Source organism: Apus apus, chromosome 20, assembly GCF_020740795.1.
Source record: "Apus apus isolate bApuApu2 chromosome 20, bApuApu2.pri.cur, whole genome shotgun sequence".
Classification (NCBI taxonomy): Eukaryota; Metazoa; Chordata; class Aves; order Apodiformes; family Apodidae; genus Apus; species Apus apus.
The window spans coordinates 2,498,061-2,511,552 of NC_067301.1; the positions used below are offsets into that span (position 1 = coordinate 2,498,061).

Genomic DNA, 13,492 nt, shown 5'->3' on the forward strand with positions numbered 1-13,492 from the left:
TCTCCATTTCCCTCAGGTTGAGTAGCTCCACTGAGCAAAGCACTTCATCCCGGCTCATACGGAAGCATAAACGCAGGAGGAGGAAACAAAGGATGCGGCAGATTGACAGGGTAAGGTTGGCATCATCATTTCCCAGGGAGCTGAACTGTGAATCTTGAGTGCAGCGTGTAAATTAGGGGTCCAGAACAGATCTGTGTCCTGTTGAAATAATTGGAAAGGCTCCCTTTAGCACCAGGCTACCCTGGTCTAAATCTCTAACATGAAGTTCTGCAGCACCAGGGCCAAGACTTTTTTCTCCTCTCCCTTTCTCCTTTTACTGTTAAGTGATCTCATTTCTTGTCTCTTCCAAGACCAGCCTTTGCAGGGTAACCTCTCTTATGCTGCTGGCTGATGTGGGCAAGGGGTGTCTGGGAGTTAGACATCTGATGGATAAATTGCTGGTACTGACATTCTGCTGAAGGGAGGAATCTGTGTGTGTAGGAAACCACACATCTTTTCTCTTGCCCTTTTCTGCGCTAGTCCTATGGTAGCAGAAGGAGGATGGTCTAAATGATACACTTCTTAAAATAGCTGGTTTGTTCTATAAATATCAGTCCTCACAGATTAAAGAATGAGTGTGCATACAATTTATCACAAGCACTGCAGTAGTGTTTTAGAAGGTATTTGATAAGCTGTCTTCTTACTTCCTGAAGGATCACACGCTCACTCCTCTCTTCAGGGAGGAGCTGTGGCTGTACTAATTCACACTACACTGGGCACTTTAGTGTTTAAATGTCTGCCTGTCAGTCGTGTGATCAAGAAGCAGAAATGATTCAGTGTGAAGTTCAGTTGAGAAACCTCAGTATTGGAGCTTATCTGGGTGTTTTGTAAAGAAATCTTTTTATTGTCTTATTCTGAGCCATTTCAAACCTCGAGAATATTCTGTTGTGTTTTGCAGTCGTCTTCGTTCAGCAGCATCACTGATTCTACCATGTCCCTAAATATCATCACTGTCACACTCAACATGGGTAAGAAGATAAGCAATGTTTTTTATGATGAATTTCAAGTGATACAGATGTATTTTGTCATGGTGTGGTAGTTTTTGGAGCCAGTAGAAACATTCCTTGATTAGAAGGGATGCCAATTGATCTAAAGGGAGTGGCAGCTGAGCTGCTATTCTGCTGCCTGTGCGTGGATTCCTAGTCTGGAACTGGATGGTTCTGAGCCATTTGCACAGCCAGATCAGTATTCTTCCTGCAAAACCCTGGGCAGGACTGCAGCTCCAGGATCTGGAGTGTGCAGGATTGCCAGTTCAGCACCTCTCAGTAGCACCACATTCTTCCCACCTCTGACATGTGGAAAAACATTGCGTAATGCTGATCGGGTGCCTAATTTCTAGGTGTAGACATGTCTTTTCAATGCTCTTTTTCTTGCTGATTTTTTTTAATGTAACTTCTCAGTGTCTTGCATGCAAAAATCATGTCTTTAGCAGCATTTCCCTGGAGGTGCCAGGCAGACAAACACCATTAGGGTGACTGAGATGATTGTAAGTCAAACATGCCCCAGCAGATGTGTCGAGAGATCTAATTTTTCAGGACTGAAGTCGCCTGCTGTTAGCTCTTCGCTATCATTCCAATCACCTTGTTTGCTTTTTTTCCCCCCCTACCCTCCACTTTCTATCTGTGTAGAAAAATATAACTTCCTGGGAATCAGCATTGTAGGACAGAGCAATGACCGGGGTGATGGTGGCATATACATTGGCTCTATTATGAAAGGAGGGGCTGTGGCAGCAGACGGCCGAATTGAACCAGGAGACATGCTTCTGCAGGTTGGTCCGTGTCCACAACTATGTGCTGCTGGCTTGTACCTTGGTGGCTCAGCTCAGTCATCCCACCAGATCCATGGGCTTAGTTCACAGAATTCATTCATACTCAGAGAAACCTGTCACAAAGACTATTGACCCTTAAATCTATTAATTCTTAGCAAATTCCGCGGGATACTTGATGTGCTCTGAGAAACAATTTTTCTGCAGCTGCTGAAAGGAATGGAAACAGTTACAAGGCAAATAAATTTGGGAAGAAATAATGAAAATGTCTTTCAGTTTCCTGTTGCAGAGCCTAACCTCTGCTTCTTGCTACGTTGCAGGTGAATGATGTCAATTTTGAGAACATGAGCAATGATGATGCAGTCCGGGTTTTACGGGAAATAGTCTCCAAACCAGGGTGAGCACATTCCCAGATCTTTTGCTGCTTATCCTCCATATGCAGGTATTGGGTAAACCTCAAAGAAATCAACATTTTGATCTCAATAAGCAGCCAGTGTGACTGATGATCTCAGCTCTTAAGTTCCTCAGTGTAAATGATGAATGGGGGAGACTGGTGTCAACCTACCAGCCAAAACCAACACCAAGCAGGAGTTGCCTGGTTTCAGTAGCACTGTTTGTTGATAGGATGAGTGTCTGAATGTCTCAAGAGCTGATCACTCAACAGATTTCACCAGTAGTGCCCATTTTCTGTGCAATACAAGAAACATCCTAATGCTGCTTCATACTGAGAATACTTTGACACACATCTTAAAAACATCCTCAGAATGAACTTGACAGCTGTTGGATAGGGAGAAGTTTGTTTTAAAGAGTTCATTGTAGCAGTTACCATTTCTGTAGGGCAAGTTAAGAGTCATCCTCATTGGTTTTCTTTCTTCCTAGACCTATCAGCTTAACAGTAGCCAAATGCTGGGACCCTACTCCCAGGAGTTATTTCACCATCCCCAGGGGTGAGTACATGTTTGTGCTCTGTGCTGGTTTCCTTTGGAGCCCTCAAGATTTAGAATATTTTCAGCTATTTTGGCATCTCACAGATTTTTCTTTCCTGCAAGTTTGATACTTTTAAGTTTGGTTATATTTGTTTGCTTTTTGTTTTGGGAGGCAGGAGTTTAAGATAATCCTTCTGAGACTCCAGTGATTGATTCACATGGCTTTGGATCAAGCTCTTAACCTTTAGTGGGTATATCATCATGATCTTAACCCTCCAATTGATAGAAAGTTTGCAGGATAACTATAGTCAAGTGTGATAAAGTCTCATTTTGTCACATGTACACTTCTTAGAGTTGAAACTGAGGACTTTTTAAATTGAGGCAAACAGCATTGTTTAATATACATAAACACTGGAGAATGATCTAGTTTTAAAACTTCTGGCTTAATAAACTTTTCAGTAATGATTATAGATCTGTGCTTATGTGACAAACAGCTGCCTCCTGCTGGTGAGTGTTCTGCTTATGGCATTAAACCAGTTTGTTAGCAGCCCTTCTAAGACACGAGGATGGGCTTGGCATTGAAATGAATGCAACAGGCTGGTCCAGAGCAGGGGAGTTCACTCAGGGAAGTCCTTAGGAAAACCAGCATCATGAAAAGAAAAACCCCACAAATCACAGATTTCAGATTTGCTGAAAACACTGAGAGGGAAATTCCATGATGCTTCATCTCTGCAAATAGAGTTACTGTTCTGATTCACCTTCTGTCTCTGTGCTGGTTTTCAATCCAAGACACTTAGAAGTAGGGAGAGATCTTCGTGTCAGCTGTGACAAAGCACTGGGTGGTACTTCACATCAGAGCAAAGTGAGAATCTCTATCTCACTGTATAGAACAGTAGTGAAATATGATTTTTGGACTGGTAGCTTCTTTCCCACAAGTGGCAACATTTTGCTGCTCCTGCAGTTAGAGGAGCAGGAGTCTCCTGGTTGTCTCCCATGAGGGTGGCTCAGCAGTTGCTGGAGGAAACCAGCTACTGCTGGCAAGGTGCTGCTTGTCCCCCCCTGCTGGGGCTATCTCAACTGTACTATCAGAATGGCAAGGCCTTGTGCACCCCCAAAACATTTCTCCTTACTCGAGGTGTTCACTGCAAACCTAATTCCATCTTGTCTTTTTCTCCCTTTCTGGCGGTTCTGCAGCTGAACCCGTGAGGCCGATCGACCCCGCGGCGTGGATCTCTCATACCACGGCCATGACGGGAGCGTACCCCCGTTACGGTATGAGCCCCTCCATGAGCATCACCACATCTACCAGCTCCTCACTAACAAGCTCAATTCCCGATTCGGAAAGTAAGTCACACTGCGGCCAGCACAGGGCAGGCGCCTTCTGCTGGGGGCCGGCAGTGCAGAGCTGTGCACACACCCCGGCCCCGCCACAAGCACCACCAGACCGACAGCCGGCTCACAGCTCCTGAGTGCTCTTAGACCTCTCGGTCTTGTGGGGAGCAGAAAGCACTTATTCCAAACGTCAGAAGTTGAGGCAGTGGTGTTTTGAAAGGGTTCACATGCAGGAAGAGGTGGCGGCTGGTCCCTTTCCAAGTAACAAGGCAGGTCTCTCTTGATCTCCTCAGATGAATGTTGAGAGCTTCCTCCTTGCATTTGTCTGGTTTTTAATAAATTTAAATAATTTACTAGAGAGAGATGTCACTGGATAATCATGTTAGTGTATCATTTAGGAAACCTTTAGGAAGACTGCTGTTCACATAGCCTTCTTTTGTACCTTTTTATACTTTGAGAATTTATTAAACAAGGACGAAAGCAAATGTAACGTCCCATGTGAAGTTAGAGTTGAGCCTTTTTTCCTGGGCTGTCTGTGACAGTCTCTAAACTAGTCATAGCCACGTAAGCAACAAGTTGTTGTGGTTCCTTAGCTTGGAAATTTTTGGTTAAAGAATATAAACTCCTCCTTTCTTTTACTCTTCCTTTGCTTTCTGGTGCAAGCCTGGGTTAAAAGCTAGCATTTGGTTTTAAGTACATGGCAGTAAGGCAAGGCTAAACGAGGAGCATGTGTGTCTGAGAACACTGTCCACTGAAGTCCTAGTTCAGGAAAGTGTTCATATTTAAAACAGCACTTCTGTTTACTTGACAGGAAAGTTTTGAGGTACTTTACACATTGTTAGTACAAGTTTGTTTCCTGTGATATTAATATGGAAGAATTTCTCTGGAGATGCAACCTGTCTTATCAGATTTGTTCATTTGTAGCAAGGGGATTTATTGTATTTGTTTATATACACATAGAAATCTTGAAGTGGCTTTGAAGTTCTAAGGAGATTATCTCCTTTATGGAACAATGCTACCCCAGCATGCATTCCTTGAAAGATAAATTCTTACATGTTTAACAAGGGATGCTGCCAGATCTGGAGTCTAAATTTATGACTAACTTCATTTTGGAAGGTTTTTCCAGAGAGTAAGGGAGGATATCATTTGGAAAACACAACCAACAGCATTAACCAAAAAACAAAACTTGGAAGATTTTAAGGACCAATTGGGTGTTGGTGATTAGTGACAGATTCTGCCCTGGACAAATGCATGGCTGAAGCAGGAGAGTTGCTTTTTCAGGGACCAGTTAAGTCCTACATAGGTGTCTGCCTCTTTTTCCTCTCCTCTCCCTCAGACTCTGTAAGTGCCTAGTTCCTGGAATTAGACCTCGCCTCGGACTGAAAGTGCAGTGACCCTTTTTGTAGGTGCAGTATCTCAGTGCCTCTTCAGGTAGCAGGCAGCACTGCTGTAGGGGAAGTACATCAGCAGTAGGAGGCAAGGGAACCACTTACCTGATGACTGCTTTATCTTGAGATGTGTTTTCAGCCTTACAGGTACTAAAGATTGCTGGACTCCAATGTATCTGCTGATTCCTGTCAAACAACTAGAGTCTGTTATCTGCATTCCCCTTGAATGATTCATGTATCGTGTGCCTTGCTATCCAGTGATGTGATTGGGAGGTGTGGAACACAGACACCCTCTCAATCATACTGTTAAAATAAAGGTTATTTGGGAGCAGAACCATGTTTCTGGAGACAGCTTCTCATTTCTGTGCCAGTGCCTTACAATGTTTCCTCTCCTGAATGCAGGAAAAAGCAGAGTACCCCTGACCTTTCTTGTGGTCCTCTGCATAATGCTCCTTCCTTCAGTTCAGTCCTGCTACCCCCCTGAACACAATTCATAGTGATTATTGCTTTAAAAAGAATCTTCTTCTGGCTGATGTAGGAGAGTATTCCCTCACAGTGGTTTGTGAGTGTTGGACCTGCTGCCTCAGTCAGTGCAAACTGCTCCTAGTTTACTCTGCTAAAGGTAGATTTTTCCAGCCTCTCCAGGACCCCTTTCCACAGAGTAGTGCTGTTCCATTTCCTCAGATTATTTTCAAATGTTTCAATGTTTCTTGAAAGTCTTGCTGTTTCAAAATGCACTCCACTGACATTGTTGGAAAGTTCTCTTTTTCTCTTGCATGGACATCAGAGGATTTTGAAGTGAGACTTCATACTATTTCAGCTCAATAGGCAGCCTGAGGTCCTGCGTAATTCCCTGGAGCCCTTGTGTTTGGACAAATGGGTACTTCCTTACTCAAATCAGGATACAAGCCAGTGGTGGTATTATATGTGGTAGGACTTCATTTTCCTGGAGCATACACTTCTTTTATTACCAGGATCTGCTAATGGGAAAAGATGCCACTCAAAACCAATAACCAAAACCCTGAGAAGAAGCTTTGTGGTAACTCTGGTTCCTCAGGAAGGAGTTACTGTCTGTGCCATTCTTCACATTTCCACATACCTGTGCAGGTGGTCAGGTAGCCAGGCCACAGTTGACTGAGTTCAGACCAAAGTGGGTGCATTTCAGATGCATCTGAGAATTTTTCATATTTGTAGAGTAGCTGGCAGACTTAGAAAATACTGATGGTCATTTGGGCAGTGTTGTTCTTCACATGCAGATCACAGGTCTCCAAGAAAATGCAATTTCTTGCTCCCCATGTACTTTACTTGAATATTGGTTGGTTGTTTTTTATTCTCCCCCAAACAAACACATTGCTTTTTGCCACTAACCAAACTAACTTAAAGCAAAAGCAGAATTTTAGTGTTTATACAAACTTTGTTAAGTATTGCAACCGCATGCACAGATGGTCTGGGATATTGTCATGCATATTAGCAGTGCATGTATGGAAAGAAGCATTTTCAGTTGTCATTGTTACGTGCTTGTTGTACCTTTTATCAAAATTTTGGATTGCTGGAAAAGGACAAAATTGGTTCCCTTGTGCTTTGGAAAGGTGGGTGAAATGGGAGAAGGGAGGGGAGGGGGTTCTGAATTCCTGCTGGGGAAGTGTCTGAACTAAAAACACAGGACACAGATGCTCAACATGAGTTGTCTAAGGCTGAGAAGATGGGAGCAGGAAGGAAAACTGGGTGAATCTCAGGGTGAATCTCAACCCTGTTACCATTTTATTATAAAAATTGAGGAAAGTATGAAGCCTCTGGTGAGGCAGCTCTGCCCATAAGAGGTTGTGGAATATGGGGCCATGACAGCTGCTGGGCCTTTGGGAGCAGCATTGTTTGAAGTGTTCTGCAAAGAAGATGCAGGGCAAAATAATGCTGGGTTAAGTGAGTTGTTACCTGGTAATTGCTGCCATCACTGGCATCCTGGGCAGTCTGTATTCTGAAGGAAACCAATAGCCTTTATCCTGATGATGGAAGCTTTCTTTTCTAATTTCAATTCTCCCCAGTGATGCTGATGTCCAAATCTTAAAAAGCCAGATGGACATTGAGACATGGTCATCACCTTTCTCTATGCAGATGGGTATTACTCCTGACAATTAAACCAAAAGTGTAAGAACAAGCCAAAAAACCTTGTCCTGCAGAGTTTTGCAAAGAGGGCCCTGAACTCTTGGGTGAGTGGGGGCTGTTGGTGGCAAATTGAAATGGAAAGTGGTGGTCACAGAGCTCCTTGGGTTTCCTTTCCTGCAACTCCCAAGGCAGTGTGGATTGGAAGAATGGAGTGCTGATTAGAGCTGGTTTGTGAAGGGACTCAGCACCTCAGTGACTAAACTGGTTGCACTGAACCCAGTCTCTGAAGAGTTGGTACAAATGCTGTCATTTATGCCACTGATGAGGGTGCATTTGGGAACCTTTGTGTCTTTTTTTGCATCTGTTGGTAAAGCCTTGAAATGTTTAATCCAAACTGGGAGCTGAGAAGTTCTTTCCAGACTCTGTTCATTTCAAAGAAGCATGTAACCTTTCTTCCTTTTAGAATTAGAAGAATCTCCCTTAACTGTGAAGAGTGACATGGCTACTATTGTCAAGGTTATGCAGCTGCCAGACTCAGGCCTTGAAATTCGGGACAGGATGTGGTTAAAAATTACCATCTCCAATGCAGTGATAGGTAAGCAGATCAAAGAAATGCTGGAGAGAAAAAAACAACAATTTTTTTTTTTTGGAAATGAGCTGAAGAAACTCTGTGTATGAACTATTTTTTGTCCTGTCTGTGACCTCTTGACTTGGTATTTGTGAATAACTGACAGGAAGTAATTATTAGCTCTTGTTTGAGGCTGGACAGCCAAAAATACTGCAGGGTTCTCATGCCCACACACAGCTGGTCCTTAACCCTTGCTTGTTGTACCTCGGGTTTTCTATGTAACTGGTTATGGGTCTAGAATCTGCTTCAGCAGAGCAAGAATCCTTGTAATTCAAGTTCGACAGCCACACAACCTTAAGAAAGACTCTTAATTACATTAAAAATTACCACAACTAGTCTGCCTTTGATTCTGACTGTCCTGTGACCTGAACTGCACTAACACTTAGTCAATCTAGGTTGAGTTGTATTTGCTGAGAAGAGGATTGGAACTCAGGTTTTTTGACAGTGTAACATCTGTCTTTAGAGGAAGGTGACTCACCCAGTCTCTTCTCTTCTGTAAATCCATGTCATTTTCATTACTGCAACTCAGAAGGGGTTGGAAAGTGTAACCATAACATTCAACTGGATGGAAGATAATTCATTGCTTTCTTTATTGATGTTTGGTGATAACTAATTTAGCAGTTGGGCTGAGTTGTGAACAGAACATTTTAAGCTCTTCACAGCAAGATTGGTACATGCTCGTGTTGCTGTTCAGTACCTGGCACAGGAATCCTGCTGGGCTGTGTGATGAAAAAATGGAGATTAAAAAACCAGAAGAGATCAGTTTGGCTCAGATGATCCCGTGTCTCCTTTTCCTGTTTTCATTTCAGGAGCAGATGTGGTTGACTGGCTTTACACACACGTGGAAGGCTTCAAAGACCGGCGGGAGGCAAGGAAGTACGCCAGCAGCATGTTAAAACATGGCTACCTCAGGCACACAGTGAACAAGATCACCTTCTCAGAGCAGTGCTATTATGTCTTTGGAGACCTCTGTGGCAGTAAGTTCTCCCTCTGGGAAGGACTGAGCTCCATGGGTGTTGTCTCTCCTGTGCTCCCAGAGTGCACAGAGGGGTGTCCTGTAGGATTTCACAAGTGGGTGTTTCAGGATGGGACATTATTCTGAAGTTGCATGACAAGGGGTTGACAATTCCTGTCAGACCAAGCAATTAGACCACTTGGGAGAGAAGGATGAACTCATCAAATAGGGCACTACACTGAGGCTCAAGAAAGCAGGATTGATTTCTTGAACACTATGATTCTGTGATTTCTGGTGATGCCACCAGACTTCCTGCTTGTCGGGTACATTGGTGCTCAGTGGTAAATTCTGATGTCTGCCCTCATGTGTGATGTTTTTGAGAGAACTCTGGAGGCTGAGTCCCTCCAGTCCTTCCCCACATGAGGTGCTGTGTCAGCTGTTACTGAAATGCAGGAACCAGCTGCTGGGTAAGAACACAGTCCTCACTTTTTCTCTCTTTTCCAGATATGGCTGCACTGAATCTTAACAATGGTTCTAGCGGAGCCTCAGATCAGGACACCCTTGCTCCACTTCCACATCCTGCTGCTCCATGGCCCTTAGGCCAAGGATACCCATATCAGTATCCTCTGCCCCCTCCGTGTTTTCCACCAGCATACCAAGACCCAGGCTTTAGCTATGGTAGTGGCAGTGCAGGGAGCCAGCAAAGTGAAGGTAAGATGGTTCAGCTGGTATTTATTCCCACAGCTGTCATTGTCCCTGACCATTTGCTTGAGTTCCCTCCTACTGTCTGTGCTCCTGTCCTGTGGTTTTGTATGCTTCCTGCATGGATTTGGTGCCACCTGTTTGTGTGTGGGATGGAGTGGGTTAGCTTTTCAGCTCTGTATGGAAACTGCCAGTGGTGCTGGAACACCAGCAGCAGAGCAGAACAGCAGCTCTGCTGGTGATCGTTAGGCTGTAGTTCTGCACCCTCTGCAAAATGCCAGTGGGGAGCTGGAGCCAAGCTGTTTGTCATGTCCACGGTGGTGTGGGCAGCTGTACTTTTCCTCCAACACCACTTGGTAAACTGCTGCTTAGATAATGTTGATCAGGCCAACATGACTAACTCAATTGTCCACCCTGTTAAAACAGATAAACTATTGCCCCCCTGTTTAGAGGTCAGAGCTGTTGCCAGCAGTGGGGCTGCAGTTGCTTGATAGCGTGAGAAATCAGGCCATTTTGTTGCTGATGGAGCAGGGATTAGAACCAAGGTGCTCTTGGCTTTCACTCCAGTACTCAGTACAAAAGGAAAATCCCTCTTTGCTCTTGTGAGACAAGCATGAGGTGGCCAGCCAGATGGTTTGCAGGGCTGAAACACTGTTCACAGGGAGGAGAGTCTCTTCTGTAATCTAGAACAGGGGCAAAAAAAGACAATACTGCATGGATTAAAAATCTGACCTCCTCCTTTCCTGCCCTAAGATAATTCTGGGGTTCATCTTTAAACCTTGGTAAATTAAAATTACCTATTTCTTTGGCTGTACAGATTTAAGTTTTTTAATCATTTCCAGAGTGAGTTTTGCTTTTGGAAATGCTGCCAGTAAAGAAAGGGTGAGGTTTCTCTGTCTTTTTGTGGTGATTATCCAGTGTCTTGGAAGTAACTTCTTCCCGTTTACCACAGCCAGTTAGATTTTGCAAAAAAGAATTTCCTAACAGGAACTTTGCTCATAACATTTTAGCACTACTGCTTCCCACCTCATCTCCAAATAAGTGTGTGTGAGGAAGCTCACAATTGGTATCCAGAGGCTTTAGAACTGCAAGCTGATTGTACTGGAAAGAATGTGATTATTTTTTTTGGCAGCTGGTTCTGTGGGCAGTAGAATATTAGATCTCTGCTGCTGGAATGGGAAAGGGATGGTATTTTATCCATGCGACCTGTGCTAGTGGTAAAGAAAGCCTGAAAGGTGCCAAGGTGTTTGATTTTGAAGGGTTTCAACACTTGCCTTGTTCTTGGAAACTACACTTACGTGTTGTTTCTTGTTTTGTAACTGTTATTCCCTTGTTTTGTTCTGAGCAAGCATTAGACTGAAGGATTCATAGAGGAATGGCTGACTCTAGGGGATTGGTAAGCTTCAAATGCCTCCATAATAATAATGAATTCACAGCATGATCATTTAGACTCTTGTGACCCAAATGTTTAGCTGTATTTTTTCTTTTTTTTTCCCATTTTTTCTTTTTTTCTTTTGAATTGTCTTGGACCCTCAACCTGTCTCAATGCTCAGTAGTCCAGCAGTGTGGCATTAGCACATCAGCCTGGCCCCTGGGTGACTGCACTGCAGCAGCTGCAGAGGGGTGGCACCAGGATGGGAAAACACTGTTGTGGCAATGCTGTGAGTGCAGGTGGTGTAGGCACTTGGAATGCAGATTCTTTACATCCATTTTATGACACTTGTTTTTAGAGTTGGCCTTAGATGGAAACAAACACTCCCAAGACAGTCCCTACCTGCCCAGAGGGTGACACTTGTTAAATTGTATTTAAAGTCAAGGCTTAGAAGGACTTTCTGATTGTTCCATGACAGGGTTTAAAGGTATGTCAGGGAGAGAGTGAACCTCAGCATGAGCAGAGGAGAACAGCCATGCTGCTGAGCTTTCTTAGATGGACTGCTGGAAAGGTAGATAGTTCCTCTGTTTTCTTTCTGCCACTTAATCAGCTTGGAGGGCAGCTGCAGGAAGCCAGGTTCCTCTGAGATGAGAAGTCTGCATTAACCACTTGGCTTCTTGGAGTCTTGGCAGATCAGGTAGAGCTGCTACTCCTGATATACTGAAGACTGGAGACATGATGGATTGCCACAAGGCAGTCTCAGTCCTACTGCTTTTGGAGAGCTCTCAAGATCATTAGCACATGCCTTTAGTTTGCAGCATCTGGGTGGGTGGCAGCAGAATGCATCAGGAGATAGAGCAGAGGCTTATTAGCTGTGAAAAGGTTAAAATAAAATAGCAGTTTTCTTCCACTGTGAACCATGTGCCACACTGGAGTGCTTACAGAGAGAGAGTATCTTGTTCTTTGGAGCAAAGGCTGTAACAGTCAACCTGCTACCAAGTCTTTTCTCCTCTCTTATTTGTCTTTACAAGACTGCTGTGAAACATTTGAAGTTGGAGCATAGGGAACAAACACCTTACCTCTTCAAAAGGTTCACGTTGAGGAATCTTTGTAGTTGTTGGTGGAGGCAGCAGAACCCAAGTTAATGTCTCCATTAAGAGAGGCACAAAGTAGGACAGTGGTTTTCCCAGGGCAGAGCTGGTAGGGATGACAGTCAGCAAACACCACTTTGGAGTCCCAGGCTCGGAATACTAACTTCAAGTCCAGTGGTTTTGTATCTTGTGTATTCCATCCATCCCCAGCTTTTCTTGCACTCTGCAGGGGAATTCCCACCTTTCCACCACACACACCACACTGGTTTTCCTGTCCCCTGTCTGCTCTGAACATCAGCTGGAGCAGAAAGAAGGCCGTGGTCATCTGTAGTTCAAGAAGGAAACAGCTCAGAAATCATTCTGGTTTTCCCTTTTTAGGTTCATTCAGATTCAAAAGCTGGTCCCCAGTTCTGCTGGCTGGGGATCCTTTTTGGGAAGACAATCTTGCACTAAGATGGCCTCAAGTTAATGAAATATTCTGTGGGTTCATTGAGGTTTTAAGAATAATAATTAGCTTGGAAATGTCTCCTGACATCATCTTAGCCTAGGTCTCATGGTAACAGAGCAAGACCTTCAGCTTTCATGTAAAATCACTCCCTAAGTTTAGGAAGCCTTCTGTGTAGCAGCAGCTCAGCTCACTCAGCAGCAGCCCTTTGTTTTTCCAAGTTGACTTGGGGACATCCTGCTTGTTACTGGTTCATCCTAGAGCAGCTCAACAGTTCTTGAAGAATCATCCAACAACAGAACCCCGTAGTGATGAGTTTTAAAAGAATCTACCCACTGAAGCCAACAAAAAAGACATCAGATAGCCTTGGGTGATTTGGTCCTGGGTGTCAGTGTGCCCAGTGTGCCCGGGGGTGACAGAGAAGGGCAATCTTTGTGAAGATTGCTGGGACAGAGACAGTTACACTTAGACGGGCCTCGTTTGCTAGAGTTGGCACCCAGACACAGATCCAGACCAGCTGCTGCTTTCACTGCGCAAGCTCTAAGGTGTCTACGTGTCCCTGTGCATGGCACAGCCTTGTCACTTTTGTCCTGCCCATTGTCACTGCTCCATCCCACAGGCCACCACCAGCACGGCCCGCTCAGGTCCCCGTTGCTGCCATTCGGGCGCTCATTGCCAGCTGGGTGGATTTGGGTTAGCAGCTGACGCGGGAGCCCCTAACTCTGCTTTTCCTGTGTGTCCTTTCC

The 13,492-nt window shown here is 44.4% G+C and overlaps 1 protein-coding gene across 3 annotated transcripts in view; it reads left to right on the top strand.

The window, feature by feature from the left end:
* Positions 1–13,492, top strand: part of DVL1 (dishevelled segment polarity protein 1) — a 73,661-nt gene that overhangs the window by 55,586 nt on the left and 4,583 nt on the right. Inside the window, exons 6-15 of one of the 3 annotated variants that reach the window (XM_051637166.1) lie at positions 17–110; positions 938–1,007; positions 1,668–1,807; positions 2,125–2,201; positions 2,684–2,751; positions 3,925–4,074; positions 8,017–8,148; positions 8,991–9,158; positions 9,641–9,847; positions 11,188–11,217. In XM_051637166.1, coding sequence (XP_051493126.1) covers positions 17–110; positions 938–1,007; positions 1,668–1,807; positions 2,125–2,201; positions 2,684–2,751; positions 3,925–4,074; positions 8,017–8,148; positions 8,991–9,158; positions 9,641–9,847; positions 11,188–11,198 — 1,117 coding nt within the window. In that variant the 3' untranslated portion in view covers positions 11,199–11,217. Of the gene's footprint in view, positions 1–16; positions 111–937; positions 1,008–1,667; positions 1,808–2,124; positions 2,202–2,683; positions 2,752–3,924; positions 4,075–8,016; positions 8,149–8,990; positions 9,159–9,640; positions 9,848–11,187; positions 11,218–13,492 lie in introns of those variants that run through there. The other 2 variants (XM_051637164.1, XM_051637165.1) reach the window with 2 other exon arrangements.